The following is a 24376-nucleotide window of genomic DNA, read 5'->3' on the forward strand; positions in this document are numbered from 1 at the left end:
ACTGGCTGATGGAAAAGGACTCTAAACATGCATACGTCTGCTGCTGATTATCCGACTCTCTATATTTCAAAGTGCTGCAAATGGCGGCTACTGCTGCAAGGCTCACTTTCCCATGTACCAATAATCGTGCCCAGCTAAACAATACTGCAGACCCAAGCTGAAATGGCGTCCTCCTTCCCTGATAATAGTTGATATCACTGAAAATTCCAAGACCAAATACTGTTGAGGGTTACGTCCCAGCCAGTAAATACCATGGGGCTTGCGTCCCAGAATAAAATTGCCCAAGCAGAGCAAATTTGTAAACAAGTTTAAAATGTATAATATGAATGAGAAATGGCACCTCCATCTCCTTATAACCCCTTCCAAAGAAAATCGAACCCTAAAGTGACTCCAAAAAGGCGTTGGGTTACAAAAGTGATTTAAGTCTTATTTTAAAGTGGCAATGTTACTAAAAATGACCCTTTTTCTCCATAGACATAAATCCGTTCACTAAATTGCCCTGAGACCAAAGAGAAAGATTTAGAAAAGTTCAAGACCTTTCCAACGAGCTATCACACCAAGGGATACTCATCCAGATGAGGTCAAAATTCCCCTTATTACTCCAAAATGGCTATTAACTTAGCCTTATTTAATTATTAAACGCTAACTTAGGAAATATTAAAAATATAACCCAAATAGCTACAAAATGCCCAACTGACATCACAAACCATAAAATCATCCTGTCACCTGTCTGTGACTGAAGTCTGAAATCAAGGATCCACTGCCAGTCTCATCCCTAAAATCTAAGGATTCTCCTAAATTTTAGGAAACAAGCTCTATCCCTCTGAAACTGAACCCAAAGAGCAAACTCATGGAAAGCCAACCCTGAAAGTAGGAAAGAACCCCATAAATATAGGAACTGTCTCCTAAAAACAAGGAACGTCTCACAACTGATCAATAACCGCCAGAACACCAAGTCCCCAACACTGAATAACCATACTAGGTCTCTATCCAACCCTGTCAACCTACAAGACCCCATAATAAGCTGACTCACATGTCTCTGCTAGAATAAGCTAGAGTGGGCACATGACAGTCCTCCCCTCTCGGAGATGCTTGCCCACAAGCAACTGTAATGCTCGATGCTGTAAAATGCTCTCACCCTCCCAGGTGGCATCCTTTATGGGAAGATCTCTCCATCGAACCAAATACTCTCGAACCACCCGACTTCTCAGCCGCCGTTCCCTCACCTCAAGAATCTCATCAGGGACCAAAATCAATTTACCTTCCTCATCCATAGGAGGTAACTCGGGTGAAACCGTAATATGCTGTCCAAGGGCCTTTTTCAGGCAAGATACATGAAATACATTATGAACTCTGCTGCCAGGGGGTAACTCAACCAAATATGCAACCTCTCCCACTCGCCTGAGTATCTTGTATGGACCATAAAAACGTGGTTTGAGCTTCTTAGCTCCCCCCCTTTTTAGGGTGCTCTGCCGATATGGTTGTAAGTGTAGAAAGACCATATCATCCACCTCAAATGCTCTCTCAATCCTGTGCCTGTCAGCGTACATCTTTTGTTGATTCTGGGCCCGCTGTAAATTCTCCCTAAGAGATCTCATGACATCCTCGTTTTCCTGTAACCAATCTTGAGCCAAGGGTACTCTACAGTCACTAAATGCCAAATCAGTGAAAGATAATGCCTCATCCATAGAGAGCTCTGAAAGGCGTCATGCCAATGGACATATGATGCGTAGTATTATAACAATACTCGCCCAAATGCAACCAACGCACCCATGCTTTTTGCTGTCCTGACACATAGTTACGCAAATATCCCTCAACCCACTTGTTGACTATCTCTGTCTGCCCATCAGGTTGAGGGTGGTAACTAGTACTAGGTGTCAACAAAGTACCTGCTAGCCTAAAAAGTTCCTGCCAGAAGGAACTCATGAATCTGCTGTCCCTATCACTCACAATGGTCTTGGAAAGACCATGAAGTCTAAACACCTCTTTGAAGAATAATTCAGCCACCTAAGATGCTGTAAAATCTAACGCAATCGGAAAGAAGTGGGCATACTTTGTTAGCCTATCCACAACAACGTAAATGCAATCTTTCCCCTGAACCCTACCTGTAATGAAATCCATTGAGATCCCCGTCCACTTCTGCTCCGGTATAGGTAATGGCTGCAATAATCCTGCTGGGTAGGTATGCTCCGACTTGTTCTGCTGACAAGTCATACACTCACGAACATGGCGTAAAACATCATCTTTGAGACCCTTCCAAGAGAATCTCTCGCGAACTGCCCTGTAAGTCTTACCATATCCTGGGTGTCCTGCTGTAGGAGTATCATGGAGAGCATGCAAAATTTGTTCCTTCAACTGAGAACCTGGAACAAGGTAAACCCTGCCTTTGTAGTAGATAATATCATCTACCACACTGTATCTGTCATCCACTATCAATCCTTCCAAGATCTCACAAGCATACTGATCCTTGGAGTACTCAACTAAAAGTTGAGCCTTCCAATCCGCTGAAATCTCGCTCAATGAACATAGGGCAGCCAGTGAAGGTTTCTTAGAAAGTGCATCAGCCACAGTATTATTCTTCCCCCTTATGAATTCAATGTCAAAGTCATAAGCTTGAATTTTACTAACCCATTTTTGTTGTCGATCATTGAGCTCTGTTTGAGTTAGAAAATACTTCAGACTGTTATGGTCTGTTCTCACCACAAATTTGCTGCCAACAAGATACTATCTGAACTTAGCTAACGCATACATAATAGCCAACATTTCCTTATCATAGGTAGAGTACAACTTTTCATTGTTTTGCAGCTTCCTACTCTCATAGGCAATGGGGTGTCTATTCTGCATCAACACTGCTCCTATACCCAAACCCGAAGCATCACACTCTAGGACAAATGGCTGCGAGAAATCAGGTAGTGCCAAAACAGGGCAAGTCCTCATAACCTCCTTGAGTATATCAAAGACCCACTGTGCTTGTCCTGTCCATCTGAAAGCCACTTTCTTAGTGAGATCTATCAAAGGTGCTGCCAACTGCGAGAAACCCTTCACAAATCTTCTATAATAAGCACACAATCCAAGGAATCCTCGTAACTCAGTAATGTTCTGAGGAACAGGCCAATTCTGAATCGTCTGAATATTCTCTTCATGCACCTTCACCCCCTCAGCACTGATCACATGACCTAAATATAACACCTCCCTCAATCCAAACTCACATTTGGAGAGCTTAGCAAATAGAGACTGACTCTCCATTATGCTAAGTACCTTCTCGAGATGTCTGAGGTGGTCCTCCCAAGTACTGCGGTAAATCAATATGTCGTCAAAAAACACTAGAACCGATTTCCTCAACTGCTTGTTGAAGATATGATTCATACAGGACTGGAAAGTAGCTAGTGCATTGCTAAGGCCAAAAGGCATTACCAGAAACTCATAGTGCCTGTAGTGACAACGGAAGGCAGTCTTGTGTACATCCTCTACCCGTACCCATATCTGATGATAGCCTGAACGAACATCAATCTTAGAAAAGTAGACAGCCCCATGTAACTCATCTAACAACTCATCAATGCGCGGAATGGGATATCTGTTTTATATTGTCTTCTTGTTCAAAGCTCTATAGTCTACACACATCCGTAGAGTCTCATCCTTCTTCTTAACCAGCACTATAGAAGACGCAAAGGGGCTGGAACTAGGCCGAATGAAACCCATGTCCAATAGCTCATGAATAGTCTTCTCAATTTCATTCTTATAGGCTCTAGGATGACGGTATGGGGTAGTAATCACTGGCTTCGCTCCATCCTCCAACTCTATACCATGCTCAAACCCTCTATCTGGTGGTACTCCAACAGGTATATCACCAAACTCTATACCGTGATGACCCATCACTGACTAAATGTCCACATGAAATACACAGTCATCCTGAGATATGGGTGTTTTGGATTTAACCAAACAGTGTGTAGCCCAAAGCACATCATTATGCCTAAGGATGGTTTCCATCCTGCGAGAAGTCACCTCTCTAGGTCCACCATCTGACGCTGCCCTCAAAATCACCTTCTGCCCACCAGAAAGAAACTCTAATTGCATACTATGGTTATCAATAATGTAACGCCCAATACCTTGTAACCACTGCATGCCCAAAACCACATCATAATCTTCTATGGCAAGCACATAGAAGTCATCAGTCAAAGTATAATCTCCCATCTGAATACTAAGTTGTGGAATCTGCTTGGTACAACCCAAGATAGCACCATCAGCCACCTTCACTCCAAAACCACCAAACTCCTCGTACTGTAAGCCATGCCTCTCAACTAATTTCTGATCAATAAAGTTATGCGTAGCACCTGTGTCTACCAAACTGGTGATCTGCTTACCCTTAAGTGTACCTTTCAACCGAAAGGCATGAAACTTAGGATAACTGGAGAGGGTAGCCATAGCTACTTTAGCTGATGCCACAAGCTCAGGGGTGTCTAACTCCAACTGTGTCTGAAACTACTCAACATCCTCTGTATTATCCTCAATATCAGTATCAGGAACCTCCTCATCCCCTAACTCAGAAGTCACCTCAATCAAATGAACCTTTCCTTTACCCATACAACGGTGTCCTGGTTCCCATGGTTCTTTGCAGGAAAAACACAACTTTTTCCTCCTCAATTCATTCCTCGTCTCCTGATTCATCCAAGGAGTTTTAGATGAGGTCCCTTCTTTGTTCTGTGACGTATTGGCCTTCTGTGCAGGCCGTGAATCTCTAAATGGTTTCTTATCTCCTTGATAAGAAGTGGGAACAGTATCCAGTCTCAATGTCACATCAATAGCCTCCTTAAGAGTAACTGGTTGGAAAGCCCATACCAACCCCTTTATCCTATCCTGCAAACCCTCAATGAACAACATCACACTACGTTTCTGGGGCATATCAGGTACCATAACTGCAATATGCTGGAACTCATTAATATAAGCTTCTACATGACCAGTTTGTTTAAGGTGAGCCAACTCTCTGTAATAAAGTTCTGTATCCTTACGGTCAAACTGTGCAATGAGTCGCTCGGTGAACTCAGCATAGGAGTGAACTAAGGCATGATCCTGGGTGACCAATCCATGGTGCCACCAATCATAGGCAATCTCCTCTAAATGCAACACAGCAAACTGAATAGCCTCACGCTAAGGCATGGGCCTTAATGAAAGATATATGTCTAGCATGTGGACCCAAGCTTGTGTGCTAGTGTCTCCTGAGCCATTATATGGGGCCAATGTAATCTTCCCAGTAGCTCTGTTGAGGTCATAATTCTGCTGCTGCTGTGGTAGTCTATTACCACGATCTCCCCTGAACCTGTTTGTATCTCTACGTTGTGCACAATACTGGGGAAGAGGGAAGACGTCCCTAACCTCAGGAGGTAGAGCTCTCCACTCAGCTGTGGCCGCCAAAATTGACTCCTGAAACCCCACTTCTGGTGGTTCCACCTGTGCTGGTCGTTCACCTGGTATAAATTGGGGAAGCAATGACCTATTTATAGTAGGTGTATGATGACGATGCCTCCTACTGGAATGAAGGGAGCTCCCAACTGAAGAATGGGACTGATGGCTGTGCTAACTCCCACCCACTGAAACTGATCTACCTTGCCTGCCTCTGTGTCCACCCATCTCCCAACACTCCAAGGTATCCTATAATCTGTCTAATGCCTGAGCAATCTTGGGCTGAGTAGTGAATAGGGTCCGCACCATCTCTCTTTCTTCTGCCACTGTAGGCATGCCATCGCCAGCAGCACCCTTTGCCTCACCCATAGTTGGTATCTATGAGTCTCTGGTGGCTTCTGCTTGCCACTGGTTTCTCCTGCGCTCGTAGAACTTGTGTATTTCTCCACCAGGATGCATAGATTTGTATTCAATCCACCAATTAGTGACTACCCAGATGCCAATATGAATTATCAAAACGTTTTAGCCAGTACCCAGATGCTGAAATGAATTATCAAAACTTTTTATCCAATACCCAGATGCCAAAAACTGTTGTAACAATTTCTCACAACCCCTATAGGCTGGCAGGATGTAAGCTCTGATACCACTGAAAGATCCCTGATGGATCTCTACTGCTAATCTGCTGTAGCTTTATTATATTTTTTTCTTTTTAATTTTGTTTTTCCTGTTTATTAAAGTTTTCTTGCAGAACTAGACGAAAATGCAGAAGAGTTTGTTTGTTTTTGCGTTTTTGATGATTATTCAACATAGAAATGAGAAGGAGCAAATGATATAAAGAGTCTGAAAATAAATAACAATATGCAGTAAAATCAGAATTGATACAAATCGTACAAGGCAGGTCTCTGAATTATAGAGCCAAATAAAGGATCCAGTACATTTTTCCTAACAATGACGCCAAACTGGCTAATGGAAAAGGACTCTAAACATGCATACGTCTACTGCTGATTATCCGACTCTCTATATTTCAAAGTGCTCCAAAAGGCGGCTACTGCTGTAAGGCTCACTTTCCCATGTACCAATAATCGTGCTCAGCTAAACAATACTGCAGACCCAAGCCGAAATGGCATCCTCCTTCCCTGATAATAATTGATACCACTGAAAATTCCAAGACCAAATACTGCTGAGGGTTACGTCCCAGCCAGTAAATACCATGGGGTTTGCATCCCAGAATAAAATTGCCCAAGCAGAGCAAATTTGTAAACAAGTTTAAAATGTATAATGTGAATGAGGAATGGCGCCTCCATCTCCTTATAACCCCTTCCAAAGAAAATAGAATCCTAAAGTGACTCCAAAAGGCGTTGGGTTACAAAAGTGATTTAAGTCTTATTTTAAAGTGGCAATGTTACTAAAAATGACCCTTTTTCTCCATAGACATAAATCCATTCACTGAATTGCCCTAAGACCAAAGAGAAAGATTTAGAAAAGTTCAAGACCTTTCCAACGAGCTATCACACCAAGGGGTACTCATCCTGATGAGGTCAAAATTCCCCTTATTACTCCAAAATGGCTATTAACTTAGCCTTATTTAATTATTAAACACTAACTTAGGAAATATTAAAAATATAACCCAAATAGCTACAAAATGCCCAACTGACATCACAAACCATAAAATCATCCTGTCACCTATCTATGACTGAAGTCGGAAGTCAAGGATCCACTGGCAGTCTCATCCCTAAAATCTAGGGATGCTCCTAAATTTTAGGAAACAAGCTCTATCCCTCTGAAACTGAACCCAAAGAGCAAACTCATGGAAACCCAACCCTGTGCATGATCATACATCCTAAAAAGTAGGAATGAACCCCATAAATATAGGAACTGTCTCCTAAAAATAAGGAACGTCTCCCAACTGATCAATAACAACCAGAACACCAAGTCCCCAACACTGAATAACCATACTGGGTCTCTATCCAACCCTGTCAGCCTACAAGACCCCATAATAAGCTGACTCACATGTCTCTGCTAGACTGAGCTAGAGTGGGGACATGACATAGAGATTCATCATAATACAATTTCACAGTTGATTCAGACACAATAGAACAATAGAGATAGTCACAAAAATGCCAATGGAAAAATATATAAAACTCCAAATGATGATAGCACTTAATTACAAATTACATTTGCATCGAACAAGACACAAGCAAACACAAGCAGTCGCCAAATGACAACAATCAGCAGATTTGGTGCACATAGTGAGGTATCCAAGTAATATCTCAAAGGGCGGAATAGAGTGACATTGAGCCACCGAAGCTACCTACAAAAAGGAGGGTCTTAGTCCTTCAAAACTATGCACAAACTCCTTCAACCTCAAACTTCTAGAAATACAACAAAGTCGAATCCAATCCATGATGAATGACAATGCCCAGCCATCTCCTTATAAAGGCCTACGAGAAGCATCTAGAGATTTACAACAAACCAACACTATTAGTTATTTTATTACTTTATATATTTAGGCCTTACATTTATTAATTAAAATAATTAATTAAAGGCCTTTTACTATTTTATTTTGTTTTATTTTTAGGACTAATTAATTCATTCATTTAATTATTACATTAAAAATGGGCACATGACGAATACCCACCGCCCAAAGATTGATTGTCCTCAAGCAATCCGTAATCAAATGAAAGGCATCAGCTCCAAGGTTCCAAATCAATTGTGAAGGCAAAATGAGTGAATCAACATCAAACCTTTGTTTTAGCACACAATCATTAAACTTCCGCTAAGCCACTCTAATATAAATATTGTCGTGTCCATAGACACTAGGATGCCAATCTTGAAATTCATCGATGCAATCCTTCATGACTGCCACCGATGGATAGACTTCATAATCAAATAATGGTAGAGAGTGTTCCTGCAAATGAGTGTCGATAATGCCTACCCCTTTAGGTTCACAATTCTCTTTATGTGACTAGATTATTATCCATACTCTCCTATAGATTTGTAGTCATGCTCTTGTTTAACACACTGGCAAAATTATGAGGGTTCACTTCAACATTGGCTCAATTTTCATCAAACTTCAGATTTTCTCTATTATTGTGTTCCTTTTTCTTCTCTTGTGAATCATCAATGATTTCCCTAGCTTTGACCTTCTGGTTATCTTGAGGTTTATGTTGTTCTCCATCTAAAGGGGTGATTATAATGTCTTGCTTGTCAATATCCTGTTGTAGCTGCACTGAATTTGTGGACCTGACTTTATCTTGTAGCCACCTATCAATATCCTACTTCTACTTCAGACTATGATATGCTTAAATGAGAAATAATTTATTCGCTATTCTATAAAATCTTTCAAAGATATGTCCCTCTCCCATTTACCGATCACCCAATCCTACTTGATTTGCTTCAGTGGCTCAGCCAAGGTAGGTATTTGCAATTCCTAATGCTCGACCCTAGGAGTGAAATTCGTCATCAACAGCCTTGTGCCCGCCAAGACATCAAGTGTTTCGTTTGTTCATTTGTGGAGCTTTTTTTGACTTCTCAACTCTCTCAACATTTTGCTCAAACCATCATTCGGCCCCATGATTCCATCTCAATACCCAATAGACTGGCAAGACTAGCTGTGATAGAACTATAATGTTCCCAACAACAAACCCAAGTTTTCTCGAGGGAAAGCACTCGTAGGAAGTACATGAGCACAGCACTCAAGAGAAAAGTACCTAAGGGAAATGCCCAAGGGAAGGGTACCTGAGGGAAACGCCCAAGGGCAAGTACTTAAGGGCAACGATTGAGGGAAAGTACTTGAGGGCAACACTCGAGGGAAACACCCAAGAGCAACAATAGAGGGCAACGCCTGAGGGAGAGTACTCGAGGGCAACACCCAAGGGTAAGTATCTAAGGGCAAGTACTTGAGGGCAACGCTCGAAGGGAAGTACCCAAGGACAACATTGGAGGTTGTACAATAGAAAAAGGGGAGACTAATGTGTACGGTAAAGAGGGATAAAGGAAAACCTCACAATGATTTGGATTAGTTATACGGAATGGAGTGGCAGCATATGTATGTGGGGATGTGATGTCGTACAGAAGATTGGGCCAGGCGTATGGTTGGCTTTAAGGGAGTCTAGCCGTAGAGAGTGGAGGAAGTAGCGTGCAACGGTAGATGGTTGGGAACATGATGAATAGATGCTAGAGACAATTATTGAACTTTGTTTCCTAGTGAGTTTACACACCCATAGACAATGGAAATTCAAGTTGCATAAACAGTACGTTGCCACCAAGTTCAACAACACAAATAATATTCTAAGATCCAAAAAGCACATCAAGGTTACATAGGTATCAGACAAGATCCGAGCAGATACAAAGCAGTTGCAAAATGGTGACAATTGACAAATCTAGTACAAAGTGAGATATCTGAGTGATACCTCCAACGGTAGAATGGGGTGGTGTTGAACAACAAAAACTACAACAAGCAGAATAGGGAGAGTTTTCCACCTTCAAAACGACGTACAACTTTCGTAGCCTTCTGCATTAGGTAAAACAAAAACAAAAACAAATCAAATCTAATCCATAATGAATTACAATGCCCACTCATCTCCTTATAAAGGCCTCCAAGAAGTGTCGAGAGATTTACAGGCCAACATTATTAATATATTTTTATACATTATTAATTTGTGCCCCATATTTATTAATTAAAATAATTAATTAAAGATTCTCTTTTTATATTATTTAGATTTTGAGACCAATTAATTAATTAATTTAATTTAATTATTACACTAAAATTGGGGACATGACAATTCCTCACCGCCCAAAGATTGCTTAACCTCAAGCATCCGTAATTGAACAAAAAGTCGTCAGCTCTGAGGTCCCAAACCAACGGTGCAAGCGAAATGAGTGAATTGGCATCAAGCCTTCATTGTGTCACACTGTCAACAAACTTTTGGTGCACCATGTCACTATATGAAAGTTGGATAGGATTAACCCCCACACTCAACAACTAAGGCAAATTTGTACATGAGAGAAAGTTGGTCATACGATCTAAGAAAGAGGGAGGCAATGTGGGCATACGGTATGGGCTAACCATATGGTGGGCATTAGGATTTGGTCGTACGATGTGGAAGGGGTGTATGGTGGTGTTGGATTGGTCACATCTATACGCTAGTTGGGCACTGTATTGTGATGTGCAGGGGAGGTACAATGGATAGAAGTAGCAACACAGTGGTAGCCAAAAGGGTCGTATGTTGGGCAAATCAGAGTTGTACAGAGGTAGCTACTATGCCAAGTAAAGTATCGTTAGGTGATATGGATGTGTGATCATGGACTATCAGGAATAGGTAAATGTGATATCTCAATAACAATTAATTATGAATCAAAGAAATATCCAATTGCCAGAACATAACGATTAGTCATAATGCAATTTTTAAGTTGATATGCACACATAATAGAACTCCAGAGATAGTCGTCAAAATGCTAGTGACACAAAATATATTAATCTCCAAATGATGATAGCACTTAATTACAAATTAAATATACATCAGACAAGACCGGCGCCAGCAAACACAAATAGTTACCAAACGACGACAATTAGCAAATCCGGTGTGCATTGTGAGAAATTTGAGTGATATCTCCAACGGCAGAATAGGGTGGTGTTGAACCATCAAAATTGCAACAAGCAAAATAGGGAGGATCTTCCACCTCTGAAACAGCACACGAACTCCTTCAGCCTCCAACTTCCAGAAATACAACAAAGAGTCAATTCCAATTCATTATGAATTACAATGCCCAGCCATCTCCTTATAAAAACCTCCGAGAAGCATCTATAGATTTACAATAAGACGACAATATTTATTATTTTATTACTTTATTAATTTGGGCCCCACATTTATTAATTAAAATAATTAATTAAAGGCCCTTTATTACTTTATATTATTCCTGGGAACAATTAAGTTAATTTAATTAATACAATAAAATTGGGGACATAACACTTGATCATATTGTGTTCTTGATGAAACAAAATATATTCGAAGGACCCAACATTTGCCAAATGGAAAACAACCATCAACTAACTCTTTGAACAACCTAAAGCCAATAAACAATTACAACATAGTAAGCTAAACCTTAATGTCAAAACATAATAAAAGGAATTGTACACTAACTACACTTAACTAAACGATTCAAACCAAAAAAAGGTCCAGACCAGCTAATTAGAATCTATTGTAGCCCTATTAGTCTAACACAATATTTATCATACTCACAGCATTGTTCAAAAGAGATCCATATTGGATAAGTGAGAGGTTGCCCAATTTATTGTGAACTGAATTTCAATAACTTGTTTAGCTAATGGTTGAAACAGCGGATAACATGTAGAATGTAGAAAAGATATGTGTTGAAGCTTCAGTGGACATACAGTTGATGATTTGTTCTACTGCCTTTTTAGAGATGTTCAGTCCCTCCCAGCCTTTTTCACACATATCGACCAAAGATGCCTTGTGCTCTATCTTCAAGAGACACGGGTGTTCTGGGACATCACTCTGCAATGGCTTTTCCCCCTAAGATAGCATTCCAGTCAGCTCATCACTTCATTCTTCACAGTGGTTTCCTCCATGTGGGGTACCAAGGGGGCATTTGATCCCCCTTCTAGATCTTCCAGGGATGTGAGACCTCACAGATCCTTCTTTCAGCAGTGGCCTCCTTCTAGCAATTTTAGGAGCTCCTGAAGACGGCATGGGACTTCTTGTCCTATGGCTTATCCATTGTTTCTTAACTTTTTCCCGGTTGATCAAGGCAGCTAGCTTGCTGGGTTGTTTGATTTAGTGGTTCCCTCTTGCTTTAGTTCTTTAGTTCTTTTCTTTCTATTATGTCTTTCTTCTGGACACCGTTTGGTGTTCCTAAAGCTATTCTGTTTCAGACAGAACCTTGAACCCTATTCTTGGTCTTTTGTTAAACATTAATGCAATTATCTTATGCATCTACAGGATGTCAATAATTTTCCATTCAATATATAGTCATAATTTTATCAGTCCTATATGTGATGTCATCCAAATTCATGATAAACAATTATAGCCTCTTAACATAAAAACTTGCTTTACCAAAAAGATGGTGTTTGATTTAGTATGAAAATATTTCATGTTAAAATCAGACGCTTTACTAAATAATGACAAAATCTGGCACATCTCTGTATTTAATAAATGCAAGCTCCATAGTTACCATACACAAAACATAAATTTCAAAGTAAAATTTTCTTGAAATAGTTGTATGTTATAGGCACTAAGATTTAGCACAACAATTGACCAGAAACAGGAATCAGATTTAGGGTTAGTTCAACAATTAATTCAAAGAAGCATCTTACCACTGTGTGCAAATCATCTTCATCTACCCACATCATCGGTTTCTCATCCCTTAATATGTAGTTGATCCGCGAACTATGCAATTCCTCCTTGCTGAATCATAGTGCAGATAAATCATTGAGTACAATTATGAGTTTCAAACAGATTAAAAAAATCTAAAGAAAAACGAAATATATACTCTTACAGCACTATAGGGACGCATTGAAGGAATGGCAGGTGCTATTAAATACAAAAATAAAACACTAAATGAAAAGTAGGCATTAAAATTTAAGTACCACTCTATACAATCATATTGAAGGAACACTATGTAGTAGTGTACAATGAAAAGAACAAAAACAAAAAAGGCAAGTGGGAAGTAAGAATTAATGTTTAAGCATAAAATTGACACGTTATTCTAATGAAAATCCCCAACACCAAAATTGAGTTCTGTTTATTGTATAATGGTTCAAAAATAAGCATTCAAGACAATGGGAAAATATATGTATTTCAAGAAACTTATTTAGTTGTTAGCATGAAGAAACCAAGTCATTTACGATGTAATTTTTTGCCAACATCGTTTACTAAACCAACCATTAAAATATTCCAATTTTAGTTCCAACTTCAAATGAACCATGAAATGCTTCTCAAGCCTCAAAATTCTGGATGGGCCTGAAAAAATATGCAACCTCCAACATGGAAGGTCAAGTTGCAAAGATCTTTCTACAAGATATCCACAGACCTCATCACTGTCCAAAGACTATCATGTCCAATCTGATCCCAAATTCAAAGGAGCTAATAAATTATATAAATTTGTCTTAAAGTGATAGTTAAATATTTTTGAACAACTTGAATTTAATTAATTATTTAGATGAATATTTCATTGAAGTGAATTTAGCTTGGCACCAAAATAAAATAAATAAGGTCACTTTTGTAGAGGGAAAAGAATTATGTGACTTTTTACTATAGTTTTCATGAAAGTTCCATGGGAGATTATAAAAGAGGATGGATTTTCGATTATTTCTCGAAGCCCTAGTTGTGGAGTTGAGCAGATTCCTTCACTTACAGGACGAAACCCTAAGGCAAACATTGGACATGGTGGTGAAATATTCCTCCCTAGCCAATAGGGTATAATTTACTCAGGTAACAATTTGTGCAAAAGACAGTCTCATTTGTTAGTGCAAGTTTCAGCTATACAAGACTGAATTTATTCAGATTTACAGACAGACAATAAATTTGTCATTTTGGTATTTGTGAAGCTCAAAATATCAGAAACATCCTTGTATGTGCCCTGGAAAAGATGATTTAAAAATCAGATATTTATTTTCACTTAGCTAACATCCTCTACGGACAACTTCAATTAAATAAAAATGTTATAAATCTACATTGAACCAACAATCTGAATGGAAATTAATATCACAATAACCCCTCATAATGTCCAATTAAACATCATTTCAAAACATCTTCAATGTGAAGGCACATTAAAATAACTCTTAAATCAAAGAACACATATATATCAGCAAATCTGGATTCCTTTGTATCCCACCCATTTCCATGAACTTCAAGAAAATTGGTTTCCTACATTTTGCATTACTAGGGTATAGAATCCTAGAAAAGCCTTGCAATATATCCTTGTTCACCACAATAATAACATGCAAAATGTGATTTACCAATATTCCCCTATCCATATTAGATCTTGATCTGTACCGACCTTTCCCCTTAGGTTTCATCAATGCTACTAGGGTTTCTTTTCTTTCAACTTTCTTTCTTCTCTTTTCTGCATCTATCGTTCTTTCTTTAAAATATTACCTTAAATCTACTCAATGTCTCAAGTTATTGCAATAATTGAAAAAATTTCAATTATTCACTTATATTCAAGCAAGTTTTTTAATACAATGGATATGTATTCTTCATCATCTACATTTTTTCTAAACCTTGCAAGTTGACTTTTCAGGTCCTACAATTTCTATCCCATTGACCCACCATTCCATTACTTAAAAGAAGAGGTTTTGCACTTGAGTTGGCATAAAAGGTGTTATTTTCCCACAAATCACTCCAAATGCAGTTGTATTGTCATTTTTGGTATATATTTTCCAAATGGCAGTCATCTCTCTAATATAGGATGAAGTATGGATAGACATGTCCCTTCAGGGGACATGTCTATTCATTAGTGCTTATTTAATATATTGACAAATAAATATCTCATATATATATATATATATATATATATTTGCACTATAGTTTATCCAACTAAAACTACCAAACATTAACAAAAGGAAGGTAATTACTTCATTGTAGCAATACCACTATCAGCAATTGAAGGGACAATATCATAATTGACAGTGCTAACAATTTTCCATGGACTTGCAAGATTGGACATAGCATATTTGCATTGCAATGAATTCCCATCCAGCAGTCTCGTTTTGGTTTCACAAGCTATGTCCCACAGCCCTTTCACCCTATGTAATGTTCCCTTTTTATGTATTTGACCTATTATCATAATAATTGTCAATTATGGTTATTGAGTTATGATATCATTAAAAATATTATATAACAAATTGAATTTATTGATTTAATTTATTTTTACGGTGAGATTCCATTTCTTTCTCTAATACTAAGGTTATTCTTAGATGGTAGATTTACCATACAAAGGTCACGGAAAACAGACTGCATGCAACACCCCTCGAGGCCTAACCCTAGTATTGGGATAATCTATCATGTACCTGAAATTACTCTACCTTTCCCTTCCACAAACTCCATATCTTAAGATACTTTAGTATAAAATAAAAAATAGAATTTTCAGATGTTTAAACACTATAATTTTAATTTCTTTTTATAATTTAGAATTCTAAAATATATATATATATCATTTACCTGTATATTTATAAAATTATATATACATGTGTATATACTAGTCATATATTTACCATATACAATAGCCATGATAGATTACCACTTACTAATATTAAAGTGCTTTCTTTAAGATAGAACAGTTTGTATTTTACTAACCTTACATATGTAAAATACCTTATATATAGAATATACTTTAATTTATTTTGGGCTTTCTAATCTTTTTTCCATGGTATAAGGTTTCAAGCAAGTTTATTAAAACATATCCTCTTTCTATCTAATAATTAGATATCCTTGCTTGGTTTACACGTGAATGGAATTATATATGGTAGTTTAAACATGTATTTTTATCTCCATGTTTCCTATGCTATTTTTTCTTTTTCCTTTACATCCTTCTCACACTTGCAATTTATACGTGCTTTGTCTTTTGGTAGATGGGTCATGACACATTGGAAAAGGATTACCGAACTTTTAATTAAGGTATTTATTATCCCATTATTGATTATTTATATGTACTTTTTTTTCTTTTTTAGTAATTAATTTTATATTTAGGCATATTAAATTGAATTAACTTTTATGTTCTAATATTTATCATGTATATTCAATATATTAAATGTCTAATATATTCAGTGATTTATCAATTTGGTAAAATATACATATATTGATAATTATTTATTTATCGAACTATTATTCAATTATCTTACGTATGCATTTATTTGTCTAATAATTAGTTAGCTATCACGTACATCTCCTTACAAATAGGATTATCGATTATGATTTAAGATTATCAGAGGAGATATTACACCCTAAAAGGCTTTCATTTTATGATTCCAAATAGAAAAAACCTACATAGACAATACATGCCTCCATAATCTTAATAACTCAGACTGTCGATTTATCCAAGCTCCAAACCGAATTTCTGTCTTGTTCGCCTTTCTATTCATTAAACAAGAAAGTAATTTTTGAAGCCTTAATCTAAAACCTGCTACATGCCCCACCATGTCTACTGTAATACCATTTTACCTTTCCTATAACCATCCATGGCTCCTAGATCATTGTATCTCATCGGATACAATCCCCTGCCCTTTGTCTAATGATACCAACCATGAGAGTACAGAGGTAACACTCTCCAGAAGGTTTCATATTTATAGCAACAGTTCATTCAACAAATGTACAGAAATATATCTTAATACCTTCAAACGAGAAACTTATACAATGCTATTTAAAAGCTCAACAATTATGAACTGCCATTCAGAAAGCTCAATAGCAATTTCTCTTGTGAAACTGCTTTGATATCGTACTAGGATACAAACTCTTCTGCACTACTAGTCCCCTCCACTTCCTTACACAAATGGAATTTTCAGTAAGTTTCTATTTTTTGTTCAATATGTTCTTATATGTTATTTCTATCAGATATATATTTTCCTATTTTCTTGGATAATGGAGTTTAAAAAGTTCATCTTACATATATAACTCTCCTTCTAAGATATCAGGCCTTTAATTATATTGCATCCCATAATATATCTCTCAATTTCACAAGTAATACTCTAGGTATAGTTTAAAAACTCTCAACTTGGAAAACCTCAGAGACCCGACTCTCACTCAGGCTCAACAACTTCACAAAAGCTTGGTAAATGTAAAAATAAGAACTGTAAAAAGAAAAATAAATGCAAAATACAATTAAAAAATATATGAACCGAATCTATAGAATGTTGAAGAGTTTTCTTTTAGATTCGAATACAGTACAATACTGCATCAACATGAGAATACAGCCAATAAGATGATAAGGATCTCATGAACATTGAAAATCACCATCAGAAATCACAATCCCATGCAAGCTGGAACAGTTTATAATTTTATCTTCCCTTATACATTCTAGTGATGGTTGTGGTCCTATACAACATAGCTACAACTAGACCCTCAAACTAAAAAGTAATGACTCACCCTCGTGCTTAACATCCCCATCGACCATGTTGTCATACAATCCAACACCTCTTGCTTTTGCTTCTATTACATCCTCCTCTACTTGCTTTCTAAAATTAACAACTAAACCTTCTATTTAAATGGGGTCATCATTCTATAGTTAATGGATCAATGTCATCCACGTCAATTGTCCCATAACTCTTTGAGCCCCCCATTTTTCTTGATTAAAGGTAAACACTTGATTGCACAGAGACAAGGTCATTAAAGCTTTTCAGTTAGCTTGCTGGAGTTCTTCATGTGAATGTTATCAAATAAGCTCCAATTGCACTCGCATCCAAAAGTTCTAAAGGGTTGGGACAAAATTCTAAGAGTTAGTTACTGAAGATTTGGGTTTTTCTTTTCCTCAATCTTCCCACCAAACAATTGCAAAGAAGAAATAATTGCACAATTAAAGATTTGAAGCGAAGTGAAGGTTGAGAACAGTTTACCTAATGCTTGAGTGGTGCTCCTTCAAATAGCTACTACCAAAGAGGGCTTGCCCTCGACAAGCTTATATATCTACAACTCCTAAATAATCATGTCTCTAACCTCAAGCTTAGCTGACATTTTATGAAAACATGTTGAGATATCCTCCTTAACCTCCTTATAAACATCTCGAGCCATCTACATAATAAAATTTGGATTTGAGGCAGTATAGCACCACCTGAATTGGTTGGTAAAATTAGTTGTCCAACTCAAATTAACAAGTTTCCAAATGATTGAATCTTCTTCTGTCTGGCTTGTGATACAAAAAAGATGAATGCATTATTTTTAACAATCGCAATCACAATGCAACCAATAGAATTTCAAACATGTTATTCAATGAGCATGAAAGATGGCTTGTTGGCATTTCATTGATCTAGAACTAATACATTGTCAACTCCACAAGCTTCATCTAACCCAACGAGATCTCACACCAACTTAAATACCTAATCACACTATTACTTAAGTCCTCTATAAATATTATTTCTATTTCTATTTTTAAGAGATCAAAAAACTATACTTTGGATCACTTAATCTATCAGCCGTCCTTCAAAATTAAACACCCCCCCCCCCCAAAAAAAAAATTGCGAGCACAAATTTGATTGTAAATACTATAATTAATTTTACATTTACTCGCACTCCATCCATGAAAAGCCTTACAATGCTGCCTATAACCTACATCAACTGACACCACTCCACAAAAGAGAGAGGCTGCTGTCACCCAGCATCAGCTTACCCAATGCCTGCAAAGAAGTGGCTATACATTCACTTAATCCAAAACAAACTTCTCTAGAAAACCTTGATATAAAAATCACTTTGTCGCAAAAACCATGAACGTTTGATTTTGCGACTTGGTGTAGACAAAGAACAACAAGATTGAGCAAACTCATAGCCCTTGATTCTTCTGATTGAATTTCAGCATAGCTATAAATCCACCTTAATCAGACCGTAACACTTTTACTACATGATATTGATCAGCACACACTTATAATGAGAGGGGGGTTGGGGGTAGTGAATCAGAATAAGACAATCTTTTACTCATTAATATTTAGAGATCACATAAGATCTAACAATTAAACAACGCGACATTTACATTGAAACTCTTTCAAGACAAAACTACAAAAAAAACTGCTTGGATCTACTATCTATATCTAGCCACAAAATAAAATACTTTATATATTTCCTTATAGGTACCAACCTACTCGAGACACCACTGCCCACTTTTCAGCACCATCTTGGCAAGGAACACCAGTATCTTCTATTAAGATGCCACAATCTCCAAATGAACAAGTATTTCACCTTATTAAATATTGCTTCTTCAATGGATGACGATCATTTAAAGCTCCTTAATAGGATCTGCTTGTAAATGACACATCCTATTTTCATACATACAATCTCTTTCAAACATATGCTTGTATTAGAATGATATTACATTTCTTCCAAGGTTGCATGGGAATTGGCATATTTGGGTACCTAGGGTATGGGTAAGGGTATTTTCCAAAATGATGGACAGAGGTACTTCCGTACATAAAAAAAAAAATTAATATAATTTAATATTTTACAGAACGTCTAAAAATATTAATCATAACAATGGTTTTTCAAAACAAGAACAGTGATAAGTTTGCAGCTGTAATAAGTTGTATTTAGTTTCAGATTCGCAATATGTTTGTAATGATAATATATGTTAAATGTTTAGATGCATAATAGAGAAGGCAGACTTTAAACATGAACAAGAAGATCATAAATCATATAAAAATGCTATATTAGAAATGATGAACTTCTGACTTGAACAGTGATAAAGTTTACTGTTAATCAATCTGTAATGTTCCCTTCATGTATGGCTGAAGAAATGACTGTCTCAAGATAATGAATGTCAATAATTCTAGCGTCATACGGTAGAGATAGCAGCTGTGCGGAAAGATATGACTCTGAGGGTGAGGTGAGAAGGGGTCGTATGATATAGGTTGAGTCCATACAGTATGGGTTGGTAGCAGACATATGGTGGTAGGGGAATGAGGAGTTGTATGGTAGGGGGACCATATGTAGGCCATACATAGGGATATTACCTTCGAGTTGCCAAATGAATGAAACACTGAACACTTAATACTCACAAAACATCTATTTGTAGCCAAATAGAGATTATAGTTGCAAATTATGATGGTGCTTCAATCAGATCCAAGCAAGTAATATAGAGAACAGAATAGAGTGAGGGTTGAATCTCATCAAAACTAGATTAGTCAACTAAGGAAGATCTTTCACTTCCACAATCGCGAACATATTGAACTCCAACAAGAATTCGTGCAGAAAAATAATCCAAAAATCACACACCAAATCAACTCAACCTCAAGGCCATAAATAAACCCGTTGAGAGAGAAACTACATGCCAACAAAAGACATGGCAAACTAATATAGAAATAATTAAAATAAAAATGGATCTGAGATATGCTAAACCAATCGGCCCATAAACAAGTTTTAATATATTGTTTATTTTGTGATGGGAAAATTATAGCCCTTACATCAAGAATTTGCTTGCCATCAAGCAAACACAATACTAGATGTTGAAGAACTTGTTCTCCTTCCCAAGTGGCGTCATCAAGCGGAAAAAGTTCCCAATGTACCAAGTATTCCTCGATGGTGCAACTTCGTAGTTTCCTCTCCCATGTGTCAAGGATTTTGACAGGTTCCAATATCAACTTCCCTTTTTCGTCCAGAGGTGGCAAGTAAGTGGATACAATGATGTTCTCCCCCATGGCCTTCTTCAAGTAGGATACCAAGAAGACATTGTGGATCCGACTTCCTTCTAGTAACTCAAGCTCGTAAGCAACTTCGCCTATGCATCCAGTTATGTGATATAGACCGTAAAATAGTGGCCTCGGCTTTCCTTCGCCACTTATCTTCAGGGATGACCGTCTGTGGTTGAAGACGGAGATATACCAAATCACCTACCTCAAAGCTTCTCTCTATTCGATGTCTTTCAGCAAACATCTTTTGTTGATTTTGTGCCTGTTGGAAGTTTCCCTTCAAGAACCTCAAAATGTCTTGTCTTTCTTGCAGCCAATCCTTTGCCCTTGATGCGCGATTGTCACCCAAAACCATATCTACAAATGAGGGGGATTCATATCCGTAAAGTGCCTTGAAACGTGTCATCCAAATTGACATGTAGTAAGTGGTATCATAGCAGTACTTCACAAGATGTAGCCATTTGACCCACAACTTTTGTTGTGTCGAAACACAGTTGCTGAGATACTCTTCCATCTATTTGTTCACAATTTTCATTTGTCTCTCAATCTAGGAATGATAACTAGTACTAGGCGACAATTCCATTCCTGCCAGCTAAAATAGTTCTATCCAGAAGATGCTGAGTAAACAACTATCTCGATCACTCACAATGTTTTGCGATACTCTATGCAAGCGAAAGATTTCCTTGAAGAATAAGTTTGCTCCTTGGGCAGCATCGAACTTGGCGGGAATAGCGAAGAAGTATGCGTACTTTGTCAATTTGTCAATTACAATGAAAATGATGTCCCTTACATTTACCTTTGGAAGGCTGGTGATGAAATCCATTGAGATGCTATCCCATTTTTGTTCTAGTACCAATAAGGGTTGTAATAAGCCCGTCAGTAAGTTGTGTTCAAATTTTTTTTGTTGACATGTTGCGCATTCTCGCATACAGCAGCACATAATCCTTAAGACCCTTCCATAAAAATCTCTCTCTAATCCATCCGTAGGATTTGAGGAATCTCCAATGTTCCACTAACGAAAAGGAGTGTACTTCCTTCAAAACTTTATGCTTCATTGTGGATTTAGGTACCGAATATATCTTGTCCTTGTGATAGATGATGTCATTAACTACCTTGCATTAGTCGTCCTGAATATTGCCATTCATCAATATGCATGCAAAAGTGTTCTTGGAGTACTCCACCAATAAGTATGCCTTCCAATCCGTTGAAATCTAAGATAATGAATAGATGGTGGGTTTTCTTGACAAAGCGTCTGCTACGACATTATTCTTTCCCTTCACATATTCAAAGTCAAAATCATAAGCCTGAACCTTACATACCCATTTTTGTTGGCACACATTCAGATCCCTTTGCTCCAAAAAATATCTCAAACTATTATGATCGGTATGGACGACGAACTTAGCACCCACTATATATTGTTGAAACTTGGTCGAGGCTGCATGATGGCTTACATATCTTTGTCATAGATGCAATATACGCGTTCACCCTATGTAAGTTCCTGATTTTCATAGGCTATTGGGTGCCTTTCTTGTATCAATACAGCGCTGATGCCCTCTGGAAGCATCATAGTACAAAATGAAAGGTTGAGTGAAATTAGGTAAAGCAAGAATCGGACAAGTACAATTGCTTCTTTTAACTTATCAAAAGTGAATCATGTATTTTCATTCCACTAGAATGATCCTTCTCGGTTAAATGCATTAATGGTGCTCTAAGTTGAGAAAAGCCTTTTCAAATATCCTGTAGTAATTGCACAACCTAAAGAAACCTCACAATTTTGAAACTAATTTTAGCGAAGGTCACAAGGATAGTCTGAATCTTCTCTTGGTGGAACTATAATCCATATTTACTGACAACGTGTCCCAGGTATAATATCTCTGTCATCCCAAATTCACACTTCGATTGTTTGGCGAACGATGATTGTGCTTCCATAATTCTAAGAACTTTATCCAAATGCTTTACATGTTCTTCCCATGTTTTAATGTAAAAAAGAATGACATCAAAAAATTTCAACAACTTATGCAAATGTTTAATGAAGATGCAATTCATGCAAGATTGAAATGTAGTCAATGCGTTTGTTAATCCAAATAGCATGACCAAGAACTCATAATGCCTATAGTAACAACGAAAAGCCGTCTTTTCCACATCTTCCTTTTGCATGTGGATATGATGGTATCCAGCACTGAGATGTATTTTTAAAAAATAAAACGTACCATGCAACTCATCAAGCAATTCCTCAATCTTGGGAATAGGGTATCTATTTTTTATTGTCTTCTTGTTTAACACAGTAGTCCACACAGATGTGCAGCATCCCATCCTTATTTTTCACGAACGCCATTGATGATACAAAAGGACTAGAGAAGGGATGCATCCATCCCTTGTTGAGCAGTTCTCGAATTGTTTTCTCAATCTCATCTTCAATTTTTCTAGCATGTAGTTACGGCATGGTGATAACTAGCTTCGTATTGGCTTCCAATTCAATGGTATGCTCAAAAACCTTAAAGGGGAGGTACACCAAGAGGAATGCCTACAAAAACTCTATTGTCCCTCCAAAGTGGCTTGAAGTTTGTCATCTTGAGAATACACTTGTTGTCCTTATATTGCTTATGTTGGAACAAAGCAATGTGTAGACCATGCAATGTCATCATACCAGAAGATCGCCTCCATCCTTCATGCGAATACCTTCTTTGGTCCCTCAATTGCCATCCCTCTGAGAACAACCTTGTTCCCATCAACAACAAAAGCGAAGTCCGTCTAGTTAAAGCTCTATGTGTATTCATCCAATGATTCCATCCATTATATAACTAGAATGACCTCCATATCATCTAGGTCCACCATAAAGAAATCATTCGTCACCGTGTAGTTAGCCATGGTGATACTAAATTGGAGAACAAGATGCACACATGGTAAAAGTGTTCCTTCGGCAAATTTGACCTGGAAACCTATGTGTGCCTCTGTAGGTAAACCTCTTCATTTTACAAGTGATGAGTTTGTAAAGTTCAGGGTGGTTCCGTTGTCCAACATTACAATAACATATTGTCCTCGAAGAATTTCCCATACACTGAATATCATACATCTTGGGCTACCGACCAAGGCGATAGTTCACCCTGTACCAATGTAGCGATCTTCGTGCGGTTTAGGCTGACCACCTTAGAGTCCTCCTATTTGTGGCCACCCTTAGTGGATGAATCCTCCTAATCATCCTCATCATCAAATACAACTTCAATGTAGTGTATTTGGTAGATAACTAAGAGGAGGGTGAATTAGTTATAACTAGTTACCCTATAGGTCCTTAAAATACTTTTCCATAAACATAGCATTTAAACTTCTCAATCACATCCTTAGCAAACAAATCAATCTTCACAATAACATTCAACTTAATCTTTCCTATAAATTGTTAACTTTAAATATCGAGTATCAAAGTAAATTTCATGTATATACCATCAACTTTGCACTTCACTTGCTAGATCTCACAATACTACTCTTCTTGGTTTCACCTTCTATCTTCTTCTTTACATATAACTATCAGCAACAATAGAGAAGAATGATAGAGAGAAGACCAATGATTAATATTGACGTTGGAGAGTAGCGTAAGGACCTGTTTTACGGTTTTAATTAGGTTCATATGAATGGATT

At 37.5% G+C, this 24376-nt stretch overlaps 1 protein-coding gene across 5 annotated transcripts in view; it reads right to left on the reverse strand.

Annotated features, from left to right (window-relative positions):
- LOC149543912 (uncharacterized) overlaps window positions 1–24376 on the reverse strand; it is a 274899-nt gene that overhangs the window by 144393 nt on the left and 106130 nt on the right. For all 5 annotated transcript variants that reach the window (XM_089798556.1, XM_089798559.1, XM_089798560.1 and 2 more), the window contains exon 4: window positions 12734–12824. In XM_089798556.1, the coding sequence (XP_089654682.1) occupies window positions 12734–12824 (91 nt within the window). The remainder of the gene's footprint in view (window positions 1–12733; window positions 12825–24376) is intronic.

The sequence above is a fragment of the Cupressus sempervirens genome, chromosome 8, assembly GCF_028749045.1.
Source record: "Cupressus sempervirens isolate cs-2001-9-10 chromosome 8, ASM2874904v1, whole genome shotgun sequence".
In the NCBI taxonomy this organism is placed as follows: Eukaryota; Viridiplantae; Streptophyta; class Pinopsida; order Cupressales; family Cupressaceae; genus Cupressus; species Cupressus sempervirens.